General features: G+C 43.5%; 1 protein-coding gene across 1 annotated transcript; it reads left to right on the top strand.

Annotated features, from left to right (window-relative positions):
• The first annotated feature begins 400 nt into the window (after positions 1–400).
• On the top strand, positions 401–5,385 carry dusp6 (dual specificity phosphatase 6). The gene is made up of 3 exons (XM_035156391.2): positions 401–1,440; positions 1,792–2,226; positions 3,647–5,385. Exons 1-3 carry the CDS (start codon positions 1,038–1,040, stop codon positions 3,958–3,960), a joined length of 1,152 nt encoding a protein of 383 aa, XP_035012282.1. The 5' UTR covers positions 401–1,037; the 3' UTR covers positions 3,961–5,385.
• Positions 5,386–17,890: the final 12,505 nt, after the last annotated feature.

The raw sequence follows: 17,890 nt of genomic DNA, 5'->3' as shown, positions 1-17,890 counted from the left end.
AACGGTTTTGTTATTCAATGTTTGATTAGTCTGATGTTATGTGAAAAGTGTCACTTTGTTTAAGCTTTTAGTTCATTTGGAATGTTACAACTTCTGAACTTTGGCAGTTCAAACTGATGTAAAGCACATTATTATGTAGCCTCCTTGTGTTGTTGTGGACTATAATACCCTGCAGCACTCACTCCTCTCCCTCCCTCTCTTCCTTCCCTCCGCCTGCAGTTCTTCTGTTTGTTTGCACTCACTTGATCCGGAGCGGAAATTCCTCTCCGTTTTTGTGAATGACAAACTCATTAACAATTCATCAACACGGGGCCGCTCCATCCGGCCCCCGTTTCCAAGGCGACCGCCGCTGGGCCCGCTCCGATTGGCCGGCCTGCCTAATGTATCCAATGAGACGCCTCCTGTTAGTAGCCATTCAGCAGCCTGGCGCCGCAGAGAGCGCACCGAGCCGCAGAGCGACGCTTCACACGGAGGACGGAGAGGGAACAGGCGGCATCCGCAGGCACAGACACTCGGATATTACCCGCACGCTTCTCATCCCCAGGAACACACCGCCTCACACTGCCTGTCCACTGCGAGTCTGACGGCTGGAGACGCGGCTGCGCTTGGACCCGTGGACTTACATAAGAGCCATTCGCAGGGCCGGTGTGACTCATTGATAAATAACACGGGCTCCCTCCGACCAGATGCATGAATGAGCGCCAGTGAATGCAACCTGCAGCCCGGGAATCTGTGAAGGGGATCGCTGCGTTTCGTTTCTCCACCCGCCTCGTCCCGCAGCGCGCAGGACACCCGCAGGACACCCGCAGGACACCCGCAGGACACCCGCAGGGCATTCGGAGTGAGAATTTATTTGTCTGACTTTGCCTCTTTCTCCCGTCTGTTTTCTTTTTACTCAACTGGCCCCCCCATTCAGCGCGGCGCACTGACACACACAGTCCATTCACATTATTGCGCTCGCTCGCCTGGTCGCCGCAGCAGCAAGGGAAGCTCCCCTCGCTTTCTCAACGCACATCTTCCCAACCTCCTGCGTATAAATGCTGGAGAAGTTCAAGCCCGTCGTCCAGCTCGACTCGGTAATGGCGATCAGCAAGACGGTAGGCTGGCTCCGGGAGCAGCTGGAGACGCGCAGGGACGCGCTGCTGGTGATGGACTGTCGGGCCCAGGAGCTGTACGAGTCGTCGCACGTCGAGACGGCCATCAACGTGGCCATCCCCAGCCTCATGCTCCGGCGGCTCAAGAAGGGGAACCTGCCCGTGCGCTCGCTGCTCTCCGACGGGGAGGACCGGGAGAGGTTCGTGCGCCGCTGCAAGACGGACACGATCGTGCTGTACGACGAGTACAGCCGCGAGTGGAACGAGAACGTGGACGGTGGCTCGGTGCTGGGTCTGCTGCTGAGGAGGATGAAGGACGAAGGCTACAAGGCCTATTATCTGGAGGGTGAGTGCGGTTCATTCACATTTCACGGCCCCCGGAGGCCGCTGCTCTTCAGCACCAGCAGATCTTTGCGCAGAGAAGCAGAGTGAAACACATTTAATATGAAATATTTTGTTGAGCTGTGCCTCCAATGATCAGCCTGCATCCTCCAACATTCAGTCTCCTAGTGGGAATCCTTTATTCCAAAACAAAACACAGTCACGTGGAACTGTAATCAAAACAAACTGATACGGTGTGCAGGCATTTGAAGAACCAAACGATTATTGTGCAGCTAAACGAGTCTACATTACAATTTAAGATCAATGAAATTTGCAGTGCAACCCATGTTCATTGGATGTTTGTTCTATCTTCCAGGTGGCTTCAGTAAATTCCACGCAGAGTATCCAACTCTGTGCGAAACCAACCTGGACGGCTCCTCCAACAGCGGCTCCCCCACCGCCCATGTTCTGGGCCTCGGCGGGTTACGCATCAGCTCCGACTCCTCGGACATCGAGTCGGACATAGACCGGGACCCGAGCAGCGCCACGGACTCTGACGGCAGCCCGCTGTCCAACCCGCAGCCCTGCTTCCCCGTGGAGATCCTGCCGCACCTCTACCTGGGCTGCGCCAAGGACTCCACCAACCTGGACGTGCTGGAGGAGTACGGCATCAAGTACATCCTCAACGTGACCCCCAACCTGCCCAACCTCTTCGAGAACGCCGGGGAGTTTAAGTACAAGCAGATCCCCATCTCGGACCACTGGAGCCAGAATCTCTCGCAGTTCTTCCCCGAGGCCATCAGCTTCATCGGTGAGTGTTCCCCCAGAGCTGCAAACACACCAGCGCTTGTTTTGCTGCATACTGTTCCCCCCTGGGCCATGGTTTTGTCCCCTTGTTTACATTCACATTTAGGGCTGCAAGTACTGTAATTAGTCATGATTCTCATCCATGATTACCCAACAATTATATTTTGAGTAGTAGTATATATATATATATATATAATGCTTGTTTTGGTTGGTACAAAAGTCAAATGTATATTAGTTTGCAGTGACATTAAATTTGAGGAACAGGGTTATCAGCTAATTATTTACCTAATCATTAAACCCCCTTTACACCTTAGCTCCTCACTTTTGGACATCTTGTCATTGTTTTGACTCTATGCAGATAAAGTTGAGGAGCGGAAGCAGATAGTCAAGGACATAATCTCATTAATTTGATATGTGTTATCATAGCCAGGAAGTTCTTAGGTTCTTATTGTGCTATTGAGATTAGATGAGGTGTCCCTGGCTGTAGTCTTATCAGTCAATCAGGCAGGGGCACACAGAGCGGGCAGATTAAGGCCATTGTGTCGAGGCAGAGGAATACAAGTCTGACTCTAATGGTGCACAGGCTAAAATGCAATGTGTACAAGTGATTTGACTTCAATGGAAGACTTCCTGGCCTGTCTCTTGAACTGGGGCTTGTGTAATTGCAGAACAAAGGCGACGTTGAAACAGGAGAATGGGGCGAGTGAACAAGGGGAGGGCGGTAATTTGAGCGCAACAGGAAGGAAGTGGCATTGAAAGTAATCTAGGACATGGCACGGCCCTTTCCTATCTCCACAGTACAAAAGGAGCCATTTACAGGCCCTGTTGACATCCTGTTTGCCTTGACAGGGTGCCCTCATGACTCCTACGTTTACACGCCCAAATGGCACCATTGTCGGAGTAACCCTAGCAAGCGGAAGAATGGTTTAATAGACCGTAATAGTCAATTTCCCAGCCGGCTACTCTAGGCCAAAAACGAAAGAATGTCGGCTCTGTTTATGTGCACTACTGCTGCAGTCCCTTCTTTGTTGACTGACACGCCTGGGAGATAGTCAGGATAATAACTTACGCTGCTATCCTTCCCCCACGCCGGCTTCAACTTTCACATAGCTTGACTTAAATAACAGAGAGGTTTATCCCAAGTTTTGTTCTCTGTAAAAAGGGACTGCTCCTTTCTTGTTTGTCCGAAATACAAATTATGCCTCTTGAGCCATTTACAAGGTGGAATACTTTTTTAGGTGTTAAAATATTAATTAGTTGATTAACTGAAACAGGCACAGACTTTTCTGACAAAAAATGAATTGATGAGTCATTGAAGAATCAACAAAAAGGGCCTAGTTGTTTTGTTAAACTATGTGTTGCTCTGCAAGTGTAGCGTTTGGGAAAAGTATCTAAACCTTTACACCCTTTTCTCTTTCTACCAGATGAAGCTCGAGGCCAGAAGTGCGGCGTCCTGGTCCACTGCCTGGCCGGCATCAGCCGCTCAGTGACAGTTACAGTGGCCTACCTGATGCAGAAACTAAACCTGTCCATGAACGACGCCTATGACATTGTCAAGATGAAAAAGTCGAACATCTCACCCAACTTCAATTTCATGGGCCAGCTCTTGGACTTTGAGCGCACGCTGGGCCTGAAAAGCCCGTGCGACAACCGCATGGCTGCGCCGACCCAGCAGCTCTACTTCACCACTCCGACCAACCACAACGTTTTCCAGCTGGACCCCCTGGAGTCCACGTGAGGTCGACTGTTGCCACCCCTGTCGCTGCTGGAGGTTTTGTGAGCCTCCTGTTGGAAAAGCTACAAAAAGTTTCTCTTTTTCCTGTCGTCTGCTGTGCGACTAGGCTCTTGACGCTATTGATACAGCTGGTTGGAGGTGACAGCTGCTGAGTGCGGTAACTGGAGGGCCAAAGCTGTCCGACAAGATGCAGCTGCTGTCGACTAAATGAGGAGAGACAGTAGAAGAGACAAAAAAGAGGAAGAGAGTTGATTAAAGAGTGCAGATACTTTCTATAATCCTATATCGTTGTTGGATTCCCGATGTCGTCTATCTTTGTTATCATTGTGTCTGAGGAAACTAAAGGTGATTTGTCGGGACAGCTGTGCGTTATGCTTCAAAGTTCCTAGGCTGGTGTGCCAAAGATACATGATTGTTCAGACTGGACAGATATACAAATGAAAGTCTTTTTTTATGTTTGTTTTGGGGTCTAATGTTGGTTTCCCCATGACTTCAGGGTGCATTGTCTCCTTTGTCTTCTGTGAAGACTTGCCTGTGTGGGGCCGAAACACCCCAGCTTTAGATGGCACACATACTGGACTCGATTTTACATTTGTGGATTCTTTTCAAACATTTATACATTGTGTATATATCTTAATATAAAACAATACGGTAAAAGCCTTGCTCTAGTATATACCCTTTGCAACAAGTGGGTACTGAAGATTCTTTGTTTCATATTCTACTTTTGTGTAAGCAAACAAACTGCATATTAATCAGTATGTAAGTTTATTATGCCAAAAATCAAGTAGGCTTTCCAAGAATTATGGAAAAATGTGTACATGTGTAATATATTTGATAATCGCTTTATGTGTGAATTCAGCCGATCGGCCTTGTTTTTGCACCCACCCTATCACAAATCAAAGTCACCATGGTTGTTTGCCTTACTTTTGTGCTCAGAAGGTTTTTTAGTGCATTACCCTACAGAGAAATGTTCTCAACTCTATGGGATACCAGAATTCTTTTTCTTACAATTTTCACACAACAAATAAACCAAATCTTGCAGTTAAAATAGTAGCAGTTTTTAATTTGGCACCACATTAAAGCTAGCTTGACTAGTCCAAGTGGCCAACTGTGTTGCCCGGATCTCTGAAGGTTAATGTGACTAATCCCAATCTGTGCACAAGTGTTCAAAGTCACTGACATGTGGACTAAGCAGGAGGCTTTGCTTGCCTCGCCTCTTCAGGGAAATGTCTGTGAAATGCATTTTAATTTGTCAAGATGAGAGAAGAATCCAGAGCTCAGGAGGGTTGTGTTGCCCCCTCCAAAGACAAGGCCACTTGCCGGAGGATGCCAACTTGGTGACCTCCGTCACCCCACCCACCCTACACACTCCTCTCTTACGAATGTAAAGAAAAGATAAGTTATTAATAAATTGCTATTTTGTCTACACTTTCCGCTTCTCATGTCTGTTTTTCCATTAACACAGTTCGTTGGTGTTTTGTCTGTGTCCACAGTGACACGTTTATGTAAGGGTCTCCTCACCCACAGAACACTTGAGCCAAGTCACGACAACAAAAACAGTTGCCGTGAATCATGGGGCTGTTCACAAAGCTCTTGCTATTCATTAACGGCAGTGCTCGATTAATCTCCAACTTCACTTTCCAGTTCAGAATTAGCATGTCCTGTCACATGACGCTTGTGTAAGATAGCATTGTGCACACTCTGTTCCAAACGACAGTCATTCATGAACTGTAAAATGCTACTCAACAAGTACAAAGTGATTCCAGTCATGTTGTAAACTGCCCGACTGGTTTTTCCAGGTGCAGCTCTGTGGTGAGGGCTTTGGGTTCATGCTAATGCTCCCCAGGGCACATCCTGAAGGTGGTGCCTCTGTATTCAGCCATCAAAGGGAACAGAAAGTACCGAGATAGGCGGATACTTGATAGCGAGCATAGTAGTATGTACCTGTTAAGACCTGGAGGCTAGGGAGACGGCCCTCACAGTAAAAGTGAGGGAGGGGGTGCATTGTGTTCTCACGCAAGCAGCAACTTGCTACACAGCTCAGCAGAGATGCGTTGCCATGCACCAACATTCCCACACACGCTGATTAACAGCAAAAGCAGACCAAGTATGTGTGACTGAAGTGCGTTAATTCTCTAAGACTTGGAGCAAGCATCAACCAAGGCCCCGATCTGTGTACATCAAAGTCTGAATAGCATGAAGCTCTTTTTGTCTGCTATGCCCTTGATGTGGGCATCATCCATGTGCTTGTCACAATGTTCACAAACTGGTCCACACAAACAGCATCCTTAATGTGACTGGCCGCTAAGAGTTGCTTAAAAGGGATAGTTCACCCAAAAATGAAAATGAAAATTCAATCATCACCACTATGCTGATGGAGGGGTCGGGGGAAGTGTTTGAGTCCACAAAACACTTTTGGAGTATCAAGGGTAAACTGGGTTGCAGCCAAATCCAATACAATTATCTCTTATAATTTGCACCAAATTGTAAAAACTCTGATCTCAGAGTCATACAGTGGCCTCTCTCAATGTTAAGGGAAGTGCTAAAAAATGTATGACTCTGCCCCTTTAACTGGATCTGCACCAAAATGTATTGGTATTCAGTCTTTGAGTGCTACCAATGAGAATGTAACTGGAAAGGGCATTGGGTGCAGTAGAGGCAGGAAGCTGGAGTCTTTTCCAAATACTCAAAGCAAAATAAATAAATAATTGTATTGCTTAATTATCAACAAAATCTGATAGTTGAGCAAACACTAGAAACGGAATTAATGTCGCTGGCATGTTTTTTTAGGTTTAGACTTGAAATACAATCTGAGATACAGTTGAGCCAAGCAAGTGAATCATTGGCAATGTAACAAAAGGATTAAACCTGAAGTCTCATGTACACTCATGACCTGATGTAAATGATTTATAAAGACACCAGCACTCAACCCCCTGCCCACTTTCCAGTTAAGATGATTTTCCAGTTCCTTGGTAATAATTTCATAGTAATATAACTCCTACAGTCCAGATATAACAGCCATGTGAACAAAAACAAAGTAATCTTCTTCTAACTCATCGTAGAGTTGCCACATTGCCCACAATGATTTCCATGACCAAGGGTGAAATCCAGGAATCAAATAGCAGAAGTCAATGTATGAATCTATAATTTATGTAAATAGTGCACTGTCATAGTGATTTGTGCTATAAACACTACCAATTCATGCAAAACAGTAGTGCAGGAAAATATCTGTGGCACGTAATACCACTCTCCATTAGTTTTTTCTGCCAGCTCAAAACTTTAAAGTCATGGATTCTGGTTGCACTCAATGGAAGGAGGAGTAACCAGAGTACCACAGGATTAATGCAGATACACTGTACAGGCACTGAGAGATAACATTAGTACCCATGTCCATCTTATCTTAAGGAACACAATGTGTCTCCTATAACAATACACATATTCTGATATGAGATGTGCCCAGGGCTCTGTTCTTGGCAGTTTGAGTTTCTCTTATTATATTACACCTCTTGGTCAAATTATTCACAGTCATGGAATTCTTTTTCACTGCTACGCTGATGAAACCCAGCTGTATCTTCTCAAATTATGAAACTACAGGTCTATTTATCTGCAGTGAAAAACTGCATGTCTGATGAAACTGATGCTTGTCATTGGCCACACTTTTATCACCATTATCAAGTTAAGGCTTAATATTCAGTGTAAGTAATTATACTATATGAGAGATAAAAGCAAAAGTGCTCTGACATGAGGGGTGTCCTCAGTGTAGCATGAAATTCAACGTCTTGCTCAAGGACACTGTGACAGATTTATACTCTGGCTGCTGCAGGGGATCAAACCTGTGAGCCTGCTGGTGAGGGGCAAGTCTCTTCAGCCACCCGGATATCGTCCATCAAGTCAGGCCTGGGAAGCTCTTATTCTTAGACTGGACTGTGGTGATGTCATGGCAGAACTGTGATGAACAGATAGGGCCGGGGGTATGTGCGGCATGTCAAGCACCCCAGGGGCTCTCATGGCCGCTCTTCCTGTCTGCGGTTTGGCCTTCCGTGGCTTTAAAGCCAAGGATTAAAGGGCACAGGAAACTACTAGTGCTAATTTCAGACAGGCATGTCAATGGGATTGGCAGACCCCATGAGCACCTACATCACCACAGCCCAGCTGCTGTGACAGGGCAGGCCATACAGGGACCTGGAGACACGTATGGCTGTGGTTATGGTGAGGGCTGTCAGGGGGGTGGAGTTAAATGTACAGTAGTGAGGAGAGTAAGCAGGTGTTCTGCCTAGAAATAGCACTGAATTAACAACACAATGGTCTGCAATGCGTTAGAGTGTTACTGCAGGTACAGGTGGTTCAGGAATATTCAGGAAGTCCAAACAGAGGATTTAGTATTGTAAAAGGTTACCATGACAGCTGTCATTTTACCCCAACAGAAAGGCCTCATCCAGGTAACAACGGCAGGTCCCAACATACATGTTACACGCATCATGGTTAGGCAAAAGTGAAAGTAGCTTCAACAAATTTAGTTGGAACCATTCACTCATTAAAATCAATGCTGGGTCTGCATTTGCTTTTCATCTAGGAGCATGAATAGGCTGAAACACTGAAGCAAAAATACAACACAGATAATCTGATAGAGTAAAGGTCGCTGCAAATAGACAACAGGTGAGGCAGGCAGCGGGAGAGATCCGGTCACACGCATGAGTGGGAAACTGGAGGAGGCAGAGAGGTGAGTCAAGTAAGTTTAGCTGAAGTACAAGAATCCAAACTGAAGTCACAGATGGTTACATGCTAAGAACACATGGACCCTGACCATGACTGTTTTTGATGTTTTGGGAAGATTTGAATGAGATAGAAAATATGACAGATATAATATTCACAGTACAGTTCTTTGTCATTCACCCATTCACACGTGGATCTCATCTATGGGCAGCACTTGCTCAAGGACAGTATGCAGATGGGGAAGACTGGGATCGAACCGCCGACCTTAGGACCGCCCTAACCCTTAACACCAAACCCTTCCACCAACCTTCATCTACTCACCTGCCTTTCCAAAACCTTTAACCTTTCACCCTTATTATCAGAGTAGGAGTTGCAACAATATTGATCGAACTTTTCCATTATCTAAAACATAGTATTATAAAATGGCAAATTACAATGGAGAGCCTGGTATCACCGTGTTTATTACTGCAATAATAAAGACCCAACTGCTATCTTGGCTGGAGAATGAAACTGTTCAGTTTTTAAGGCAGAAAGTGCTCACGACTCCAGGTGCTTGCTAATAACACCATTTTCTGGCGGGAGCAGCTAAGTTCTCAGTGTGTGGGGAGGTTCTCGTTTTTCCACAACACAGCAGAGTCCAAAAAGTAACATCTGAAAGGTTGAAATCAGCACCTGGACAAGTAACTGTTGAGTTTCTGGCGCAGTTTAAAGACCCAATTTGTCAACCTTTTTCTTTTTGCCACAAAGCATCAAACCTTATGCCTGTTTCTCCTCACACTTGAGAATGAAAATGCCACATCCGGTTTCATGTTAGGGTTAGATTGGGTTATCATTGATCACGGACATGGTGTCCAATCTCTGAGGTCGCTGTGGAGCGCCGCTGCCCCAGTTCTCACTGGCATTTGGGCCCTGAAAATAAAGGCAGCGGGTTGTGGGGCTAAACTTGGCAAGCCTGCTAAAACTCTGCTAACGGTTCCTGTCCCTCTTACCCTCAAGCGACAGCGTGTTGACAGCCGCCTCCTCCCCCTTCTTCTCTCTCCCTCCACCATCCATCCCTCCATCAGCTCCCCCAGCACAACCCCCCCCCCACCACCCACCTGTCTCATGTCACACTGCTTCCCTCTCATCCACTCCAGTAATTTCCTGTTGCCCTCACAGATCGTGTTGCAAGTTCCAGGGCAGGCGCGCAAGCACACACACATTCACACCAACACACAGAGCCGACAAACTCATTCTCAAAACACATCGACGTGAAATATAGCAAACACTCTCTCACGCACAATACACACACACACACACACTCCCTCTTGCATGCCAGCCGTGCTATCATTTCCACAGCCAATCCTCACAATCTCATTGCTTACACCCTAACACTTTCCAACTCTCTCTCTCTCCCTCTGACCAGATTATTAATCCAGCTCAGGGAACAGGCTGTGACCAAAACCTAGTCAGAAGCAACAGATGGACCAGCTCACAAAAAAACAACAATTTCCCTCAATACTTCCTGTCAGCGGATTTGCACTCACACACACACGCACGCACGCACGCGCACGCACGCAACACGCACACACACACGCACGCACGCACGCACACGCACACACACACACACACACACACACACACACACACACACACACACACACACACACACACACACACACACACACACACACACACACACACACACACACACAAGCTCATGACACGCTCACATATGTATCAGCCCTTGTAGTGAATAGTTATGATAACAGGGTTTGGTCTCTGCCCAAATGTTGTTAACCTTGACAATTATTCTGTTTCTGAGTTCAAAGTAGTAAAAGACATTAAGATTTGAATGTTTGTGTGTGTGTGTGTGTGTGTGTGTGTGCTCAAACTTGTACATTACAGAAAATGAGGACATTTTATTTAAATAATTTCTATATTTAAGTGGGAGGAACTTGTGATGGTAAACGTAAGGAGCGAGGGAACGCTCTGTGCCAAAGACAGAAGCACAAGCATGAATGTGTTTTTTGGTTTTATTTCTTTATTAGGACTTGTAGTGAGACTTCAAAACCACTCATAAAACAGACGTGTAACAATATTTTTTGCTGATACTGACAAGCAGGTCGATTCATGATATAGGGCTTATACTCTTAGAGATACTTTAAGGTTTGGCGCAAAATTACATGTGAGGAACTCTCTCTCTGACTCCATGTAACTTATCAAAAACTATGACACAGAAGCTTCACTTCTCCTTTCCTCTGTAGTGACAGAGTTCACCTGCTTATATACGGTGTTCATTCACAACTTCAGCCTGAACCACAATGAGCAGGTCATTAAACACAGTATTCTTTGCTTCACACACAATCTTCTAACCTTCTAAAAAGAAGCTCATTTGCATCACTAAATGGCTCCAGAAAATAAAATTAACTGAAACATCACATAAGGAAACTTTACAGATGAAAAGAAAACCACTATACTTGGTTTGTCCCACCGAGGAACACACGGTAAGTATGAACAAACACATTTTTAACCTGCAACATAAGGTGAATGTTGACAATGAATTATGGTCGTGCGTTTACTTTAATATACTAAATACATTATGATATATGCTACTATCATATGCTTTGAACTGTGACATATTGCCCACACACACAAACCTGGGTTAGTAAGTGATGCAGTGTTACATAATCGATGGTAAAATTAAAGGAAAACTAGAAATACCGCACTGTGCTTGTATGCCTCCACCAACCAGTGCAGTTTCCATCTACATTCCCCCCCCCCCTACATTCATATGAGGTTACTGTGACCACTGAAATCTAATTAGTTATCTTTGCTCCTACTTTAAAGGGTTGGATTGCAAGGTTCGCTCTCAGCTATACTCGGACTCCTCCTACAGGTGGAAGGCATAATTCAGTGTGATTCAGTAAATATGAGTTGCGTTGAAATTGGTTTACCTGGCTTCTGATCAAATAAGCAGCAAAGGACAAAGGAAACAAGGCAAAGCTGTGCCTTACTTTTCCATTAACAACAACAACAACGCTAGGTCAGCATCAGTCCTGCATCCTTTGGCCTCTTTTAACTCTCGCCAATAAGTGAAATATGCTCTGATATTTACTCTTATGTGGTTCCTTACTCTGTGACTTTCTCTTTTCCTCTTATTCGTTTCCTCTGGCAACGTCCTCGTCCGTTTCGTAGGTGGCTCTGTCATGCTGTCCCCACAGAAAGTTGAGCCAGTTGTTTCTTATACCTAGCTACTTGCTCCGATCTGGTTGTTTTGTGACGTATGCTTTTGAGCAGGTCGTAATGGACCAGCAGGGGATACCAGTGATACATAGTTCTAGGCCTCCAGGAGGCACTGTGGTAATAACCATGTCATTCTCCCCATTATAAGTTTGTGTACTTTAATTATTTTACAGTTATTTGAATGTATAAAAAATGACCTACTGTGGCTTTGAAAGCAGCCACAGCTTTTATTTTACTTTCTGAACATATCCTATGAATAGTTCTATTTCCAGACATCTCAGCCACCCGTGGAGGAAAACCAAATACCAAAACAAATGATTTGCCTGACACATCTGTTGAGTGGGTGTCTTTTTGCATCAATACATCCGATCCATATAATGTGACAACCACATGATGATTTCTATTTTTCTTGGGTAAATCTTTCTTCATAGCATAGTGGATGAGATTGATTAAATCTGGCATACATTGATTTAAAATGAACATGGGCAGCAGGAGCATAGAGAGGGGCACCAATGCCTCTTTCCCTACATCCAACCTCATTACGTTCGGCGCCCTTGCTTGTACCAGTCTTTGTTCTCTGCCTTCATTTTGATCTCAATTAAACACTTGTTATGTTTTGTGATTGTATCTTTGAATGCTTGTGACACTGTCCACAGACAGAAACATCTGCCAATGTACTCAAAACCGCCTCTGAGGTAGTTCACACACCTACACACACCTACACACACACATACATACACTTGAAGGTGAAAACAACACCAGCCCTGGTGGTAACAAGACAACTGGAATCCTTTTAGACTTTGCAGTTCCAGAGTATTGTTATTCCACATGTTGTCTGACTGGGAGCCTCAATGATATTAACTCCACCTATGTTTGCTGTTTAAATTTAGCCGCAGTCAATTATTTACTGTTATCACTGCAATATTTTACCGTGATATGTGTGTGTTTGTGTGTGTTTATATTCTTTTTAGAGTTAAGATTTGTTTGAAGGGTTAATGTTAGATTTGGGTTTAGATGAATCTAGGTTCATGGCAAATATGTGTGGCTTTCATTAACATACCCCCATTAAAATCATCACTTATGTCGTTGGGACCTTTGATCCCCACCGACGCCTTCTGGAATGCTGGGAAAGAATGTCTGGAGTAGGGGAAGTCAGAATGAAGAGCCTTGTTGTGGGATTCAGTGTTTCTCTCTCTCTCTCTCTCTCTCTCTCTCTCTCTCTCTGTGTGTGTGTACAGTGTTCTCCATCACAGCTATTCAGCCCACACAATTTCCACTGAAAGGCATTTTTTTCCCTGGTGAGATCACATCACCACAGTTTTGCTCTGGAACATGATCTGCCTTTTAACTGACATTTTACAAGGTATCATTTAGTGTGTGTGCATGCCCGATTCTTTAATGTTTCTTTTAATGATTATTCTAAAGCCATCTTGTTGTTCCAAGGATACTAGTCTTGTTATTTTAGCCCTTTTAAATCCAATCTTAAGATCAGGCATTGAACGTTTAGTTCACTCTTAATAGCTTCAGGATGTGATAGTTTTCCAGATGAGCTATACTGATGCTGATAACCAATGATTTTCAATTTTGCTCCCTCTTATGTATTTTGTTTTTTTCATGTGAAATCTGCACTTTGTTGCAAGAAATTTGTTCCTTTTGGTTTTTCTAATGTTAAAGACCTTCAGACATTTCAGTTCTGTGATAGTTAATATTCTTTGACTTCTTAGTCAAATATTTTTGTGAATAAGAATTCAGTTTAGACTGCTTTACTTTTTAAAAAACTCTAATGAAGGCAGGGGGTGTGTTTTAGTAATGCAAGCAGGAACACTTAAATTCATGTTGCACATGTTAGCAGCTGTCTACCCTGCTGAAGACAATAAATCCATGTTTGGGGGCAGTCTGGCCTGCATGTGGAGAGGAGAATGCAAAAGCCAACATTAACTACAAAGAAAGGTTGCCATTTTAAAGTTAGTTTAAAAACTTGTATAACGGAATTCTTACTTCAGATTCAACCCAAGTGCAAAGAGCACTTTCCAAAATCAACTAAAGGTGCAATCAAAACCTTTACCTGACAAACTGTGAAGCTTGTGACAGTAATGGTTCCATTGCTTGGTTTGTCCTGTTTTTCTAACAGCAGTGCGGATTTTCCCTCAGTTTTCTCAGATCCCGACGTCTCCCCAACAAAACTGGCTTCGCTGTCTGTGACAATCAGTCGGGTGGTTTATGTTTATGGAATTGCCCCTTTATAAGTTGGTGGAGGGGCTTACATGTCTTCATAACACCCACCTTCCTGTCCCGGCAGCCCCCCCTGCATCACATATCTCCCACTGTGATCCATGTGCGAATCAGATGGATTTGCAGTGTGCGAGTGTTGACATAGCTGGCTGTCAAGTGCCGCACGTGCTAGTGTGAGCTGTCCCAGATACAAGCTCAGCGACGGGGAAAACATCCAATTTCCATGGTCTTATACCATAATAGGTGTTTTACCATTAGAGGTTCCAGTTCTGCGAATCCAGAAAACACAAGGTCTTTTTCAGAGACAAATAAACCAACCTGTTGTATTGGCTGCATTGTCACATTTGGACCATTAAGACAGACAACAGTCTTTTAGCAAATAATCAAGTTGAAGTTTTAATTTCATAGTTTGAACAATCTAACAGGCATGGAGGTGCAGCTGGGCTCCGGCCAATGTATAATAAAGAAACAGATCAGATAATAAGAACATGGAAAGCTGCAGACCCAGTGTGATTTCCGTTCATTAATGAGGTTTTACATTTCAAAAGAGCTCATAGCATTTTCTGCGTGATTTAGTCTGAGCCACCCTTTGACAGCTGTCTCCAGCAAGCAAGCCACTGAGAAACCTCCTGTGCACTCTGCACCAAACAAAGCTAACTCTATATCTTCTACATGTATGGATCATCTTTTTCGTCCTGAGATATTTGTATAATTTGTTTTGGGGTTGTTGTTTTTTTCAGTTCTGTGTCTGTTGTGTGTCAACACGCCTGCTCGCTTGAGGTGAATTCTCAGTCTCTGGACGTTCTCCTGCTGTATTCTCGCAAGGGCTCGCTTTGAGATTCTCAAATTTTTCGGGGGCTGGCAGGAGAAACTCTAGAAAAAGGAGCCTCTCGCTCGTACATTTGCATTCTCACATACAGCACCCCTGGATAATTTCAGGTGATCATCTAGAATTTAGTATATGTCTGAAAGCGTCTTTAAACAATCCATGACCACTTTTAGACTCCATGATGCATATCAGCTACGTTTGTTCACCCTGACCCTATATCCTCTATTTTATGTACTTATTATGCTATTTCACATCATTTGCTTTTATTTATTTATATTGTGTCTTATTATCATGTCACTATAACAAATTGCTTGCAACTGTAATACCTTTGCAAATGCCTTATATACTAGTAAAACAGAAGCATAGTTCTGAATTTGGGTAACCTCAAAGTCAATTTTTAGTAATATTGATAGCGTTGCTGTTTAATATAAATATGCATACTGGTTTCCATGGGTTTATAAAGATGCCGTTTTAGCAGGTAAATAGGTCATAAACACAAATTCTTTAAACTGTCTTTCACCAGCTTTGCTTTTTAAGACTTTAAAGTCTAAGAGTATGTTTTCCGTCACTGTAGAAACAGTGTAATGTTACTGGTTGGGCAGTGGACCTTCATCCTGGCTGAAAACGCCAACGCTGCAACTTAACCTGCTTCCTTTTAATTCATGATGAGTCAGACAGGAGACTTATGAAACCTTACCTTCAAAAACTATCTTTGGCTCCCTCATAAACCTTGAGTCAGTGTGTCCTCCCGCCCACACAGCTTCTACCTGAAGTGACTACAATGATCATTCTATTATTGCTCTGCAGGAGAACAGAGATGGAGGGAGCAAGATTCAAAGAGAGAGATAAACAGAAGGAGATCAACAGAAAGAAAGTGGTGGTTGACAAAAGGCGATCTGTAACTGGCTGTGAATCACCGCAAGGTCTCCATTGAGCCCACGCAGCCAAATCCAGAGGACTATAAATAGTCATAATCATTTAGAAGCTGCTTTAAAAATTACAAAATAAGAGAAACAAGGTGAACAAACATCACATCACACTGACACACACAGGCCTGCGGTCAGGGCAACTTTCTTTATTTCACTGTGTTGTCTGTCGGCCTCCATTTATTGTTTACAGTCTCAGACTCTCAGTTTAATGTCATCCATGTCCAACACCTGTCTGGTGTCAGTCTGCGTGATGCATGAAAAAATCTACAAATAATCCACTTATTATTACGTTCATTTCATAATCAAGCAGAAAATATCTATTTATTTTCTACATTCCTGCAGTTTCATTTGAAATTTGGATTATATTAATGTTGTAGCTCCAACACAAAAATTACAAAAAATGAAATTGTAAAAAAACACATGAAGGCGAAACTAAAACAATTACATAGTAAACATTTTTTTTATCAAATGTCAAAGTCAATCTAAAAATGTTCTTTTAAGTTTCCCCTTTTGTTTAGATTATTATTTTATCCCGTAAGCAACTGTGACCAGAACAGTGTAATATATTTTCAGTGTATTTGAACCAAGAACCAATCAGGATACACATGCGGTTGACTGCTCAATGGAGAGCAGTGTTTCCAAACTTCTCTGCTTTAGGCGCCAGAAGAAGTGAGGACAGCAAGTGTAGTATAAGTGAAGTTAGAAAACATAGTTGTGTGAATGTTGCCAAAGACAGTGACAAATTATTGTTTATGGTTACAAAGGTAGGGTATGTTTTTTAAATGAGACACACAAGCTGCTCAAGAGCAATAGGCGCAACCAGCTCTGCTCCATGTAAAACTACATGCACCACCACTATGGACTGTCACTTAACACTTCTCAACTGTGCAATATTCTCTGTACTATACTCATTTGTAAAAAATGTCTGTGCAATACAAACCTTTATGTGCAATCTATTTACTGTACATATTCTGACACATTATATATTTCTTTACACTTTATATACCGATTTAATCACATTAATATTTTTTCTATATATTGTTGTATATTTCTATTTCTTTATATTCCTTCACCCAAGTACTGCATGCTACTTATATGATGTCTTCTGCTGCTGTCCCATTGCGGGACTAATAAAGGACTTCTTATCTTATCTTAAAAATAAACAACATCCCTACTCTCTAGAACCTGATACCATGGGCGCAACACATTCCGTGACACACACTCACTGCTCACGCAACCAGTGTGGCTCAGGCGTTAACATGGAATGGAAACAGAGGTATACAATGGTATTTGCTATTAACAAACTTTATTTATCATTTTTTATCCATCTATTCTATTCTGTCTCTCTGGACGACCTGGTGGTTTCCTTGCAACCTCAGTGATGACAGAACTCAAAGATCAATGCACCCAGCCAAGAAATTATTCGGCATTCATCACCACATGTTGTTTTTCTTTCACCTTGGTTTGAACAGTTATTATCATCACCACACAATTAAAATGTTTTTTTTTTTATATTTAAAAATGTTGATGTTTTTTTATTTTGAAAAAAAATCAGGTTGTGATCTTTTGACAGTGAGCAGGATCCGTTTTGGTCTCCTTGTCCTTTTTGATCCTGAACTTCCTAAAAGTTTTCCGGAGTGTGTGTACGTGTGCACTGTAATGACAGTCGTCTCTGTTCTTCCCAGCCCTCTACCCCATTATCAGTGAAGCTATAATAACATCCTCCTCGAGGGCTCCCTCCTGTTTCTTGCTGGTTCGGCTGTGTCGTTTCCCGTCATCAGTGTCCGCCCACAGCAGGTTGTTGGCACATCGAGGAACAGGAAGTGGGTGCTTGAGGCACATCCAGGCTCGCTTGCCCAGTGAATCCAGCCTGCAGGTATGAGTAATACTGCTGACACAACTGAGCCACTTCAGCGATAAAACAGGGGAGAAGAGAACTAATAAGGGAGACAGTGGGAGGAAATAGCACTTCATCACATCCCAGCACACTTCACCAACTATTGGG

Source organism: Hippoglossus stenolepis, chromosome 5 (assembly GCF_022539355.2).
Source record: "Hippoglossus stenolepis isolate QCI-W04-F060 chromosome 5, HSTE1.2, whole genome shotgun sequence".
NCBI lineage: Eukaryota > Metazoa > Chordata > Actinopteri > Pleuronectiformes > Pleuronectidae > Hippoglossus > Hippoglossus stenolepis.
Note: the sequence above shows the minus strand (reverse complement) of the source record. Positions and strands in the feature narration are given on the sequence as shown.

Coding starts and splice junctions, on each gene's coding strand:
- dusp6 (XM_035156391.2), top strand. CDS start 1,038: ATGCTGGAGAAGTTCAAGCCCGTCGTCCAGCTCGACTCGGTAATGGCG. Junction 1,441..1,791: donor CAAGGCCTATTATCTGGAGG/GTGAGTGCGGTT, acceptor TCTATCTTCCAG/GTGGCTTCAGTAAATTCCAC. Junction 2,227..3,646: donor CGAGGCCATCAGCTTCATCG/GTGAGTGTTCCC, acceptor TCTTTCTACCAG/ATGAAGCTCGAGGCCAGAAG.